Source organism: Pangasianodon hypophthalmus, chromosome 13 (genome assembly GCF_027358585.1).
Source record: "Pangasianodon hypophthalmus isolate fPanHyp1 chromosome 13, fPanHyp1.pri, whole genome shotgun sequence".
NCBI lineage: Eukaryota > Metazoa > Chordata > Actinopteri > Siluriformes > Pangasiidae > Pangasianodon > Pangasianodon hypophthalmus.
The window spans coordinates 711669-714168 of NC_069722.1; the positions used below are offsets into that span (position 1 = coordinate 711669).

At 41.6% G+C, this 2500-nt stretch overlaps 1 protein-coding gene across 1 annotated transcript in view; it reads left to right on the forward strand.

Moving 5' to 3' along the window:
* Positions 1-2500, forward strand: part of si:dkey-16l2.16 (ras-related protein Rab-35) — a 16768-nt gene that overhangs the window by 5314 nt on the left and 8954 nt on the right. Inside the window, exon 2 of the mRNA XM_034309755.2 lies at positions 1718-2283. Within this exon, the coding sequence (XP_034165646.1) occupies positions 2229-2283 (55 nt within the window). The 5' untranslated portion in view covers positions 1718-2228. The remainder of the gene's footprint in view (positions 1-1717; positions 2284-2500) is intronic.

A 2500-nucleotide genomic window follows, 5' to 3' on the forward strand; every position in this document is an offset into this window, starting at 1 on the left:
CGTGTGTACGGCGTGTGTGCGTGTGTGTGTGTGTGTACTGTGTGTGTGTGTGTGTGTACTGTGTGTGTGTGTGTGTGTGCGTGTGTGTGTGTGTACTGTGTGTGTGTGTGTACGGCATGTGTGTGTGTACAGTGTTTGTGCGTGTGTACGGCGTGTGTACGGCGTGTGTGCGTGTGTGTGTGTGTGTGTACTGTGGGTGTGTGTGTGTGTGTGTGTACTGTGGGTGTGTGTGTGTGTGTGCGTGTGTGTGTGTGCGTGTGTGTGTGTACTGTGTGTGTGTGTGTGTGTGTGTGTACGGTGTGTGTTAATGCCGCTATTTAAACACACACAAGGCGGATGTTTGAATGGAGATTAAATAGGAGGATCATGTGGGCGGAGCCAGAAACACTGGAGCTCACTGATTGGTCAGACACAGAACTTTGACTCTCTCTCTTATTTCTAATCTAATCTAATCAATCTAATCTCTGCGCTGTTAAAGAGGAAATGTCTGAATTTTTTCATCCAAAAAAGTCAACGTTACTGATTTTATTTATTTATTTATTTTTTTGTGTGTGCGTGATCTAAGCGACAAAAAAAAAACATTTAGAGACACAGGAAATGTGTAACTCTTTTATATTTTAGTGCCACTGACGACAAAATTGTTAAAATCTCAGAGTGCGAGCGTCGCTATGACTACGACACTCGTCTAAAATCCACCAATAGGAGGACAGCGAACTCGCGTTACGGCTACACGTAGGTTAGCGGCGATGAAAGAATCACGCTAATTCGTTATTGATGTTATTCGATGTTACGTACAACATTTTGGATCAACTCCAGTTGTGCTTTATAAATAAAATTTGACTTGAATAACGGAAAGTAAAAAAAATCTCCTCTTTACCTCAAGCTCGCTGTGAAGAACGTTGACGTAAACAGAACGTAAGAAAGTCGCGTTGTTTAATCGCAGGTCTGTCGTTAGAGGATCTTCAGCGTATAATCGGATGCTGGGGTTTTTTCGGATCTCGTACGAATAATCTTAAAGCACAGCGCTGAAATCACGCGGTGTAAATCCCAGTTAACTCGTAATCAAGGCTAATCCTCGACAGACGACGATATCGCCATGACGATGAGACGTGCCATTATAATGATTAAAACGTAGTAAAAATACTCCGAATTATGAATCTAGTTACTGATGTTAACCTTAACGTTAACGTTAGGCTACGAATAAATTAGTAGCGTAAATTAGTGAGAAAGAAAAACGAGACGCTTTAGGAATAAAAGACAATGTTTATTAGGCATTTAATGAATAACGGAAAATCTCTAACGTCAAACTAAATCAGTTTAAATGTTAAATTGTTGATGATTTTATAAAAGTTATTTTTAATCGCGTACTTCCTGGTCAGCTTCTTCTTCATCTCCGCTCAGATCGAGAGTTTCCACCAATTCCTCCGATCACGAAGACAAGAAGCCCTTCGATAGTGTTTTATATTCGTCTTTGGAATTTAAAAAATAAATTAAAAAAATAGGAAGCCGGCCTGATCAGGGAGAAAACGGTTACCGTGACAACCCTGCGTGTGTGGGGGCGGGGCAACAATCGGATATCGCGATATTTTTGTTCCAACGTGATATCGTTAAGTGTTAATTTCTCTTCAGATGTATAAAGCTGCAGTTTTAACATTTTAACCTGTTTGTTTGTTTGTTTGTTTGTGTTTGTTTGTTTGTTTGTTTGTTTGTTTTTAAGGTGAACGTGTGAAAGAGGAGACGCGGTGTGTGTGTGTAAGGAGCCGTAGGAGAGACGCGAGGCTGCAGGAACAGAACAGAATGGGAACCGTTGTTGCTGTTGCTGTTGTCGTCGTTGTTTTATTAGAAGAAGAGATTCTTCCCACATTGTTGAGATGAGATCATCGGATCTGGCGTCTCCTTCCGTCTGAGCTTACAGCTGAATTCCCAAACGCGGAATTCTCGGGATATGGACAAGCGAGCTTCGCGTAAATCACTGCAGATCTGTTTTTTATCTTCATCAGAAAAGAAATAACTGTACAGTACGTGTAAAGTTGACTGACCTGTCTCTCTCTCTCACACACACACACACACACACACACACACACACACGCGCGTATGAACTGGAATTACATGGATTTCTTTAAACTGGAATGAACTTGGGGGGAAAAAAATATTTTAATGCCTGGATTAAAACTCGGACGTGAAAGCCGGAAGCTCGTTTAACTCGGAGACGTTTATCGCTCAGCAGGATGGCGGGAAAGGACTACAATCATCTCTTCAAACTGCTCATCATCGGAGACTCCAGTCAGTGGTTTTACTTTATTTTATTTTTCTATTCTCTATAAAACACTTAAGATGTTATTCTGAGATTATCGCAGAAACCCTGCGTTCACGCTGCCGAGTGACGAAGCGACAGACGAGCGTTCATTTTCTGCGACACGGAGCAGCGACGATTTTCCTGCGAAAAAATCCGAACGAATGATTTCTCCGAAGTTTCTTCAGTTCTCCGTTCACGACTTTA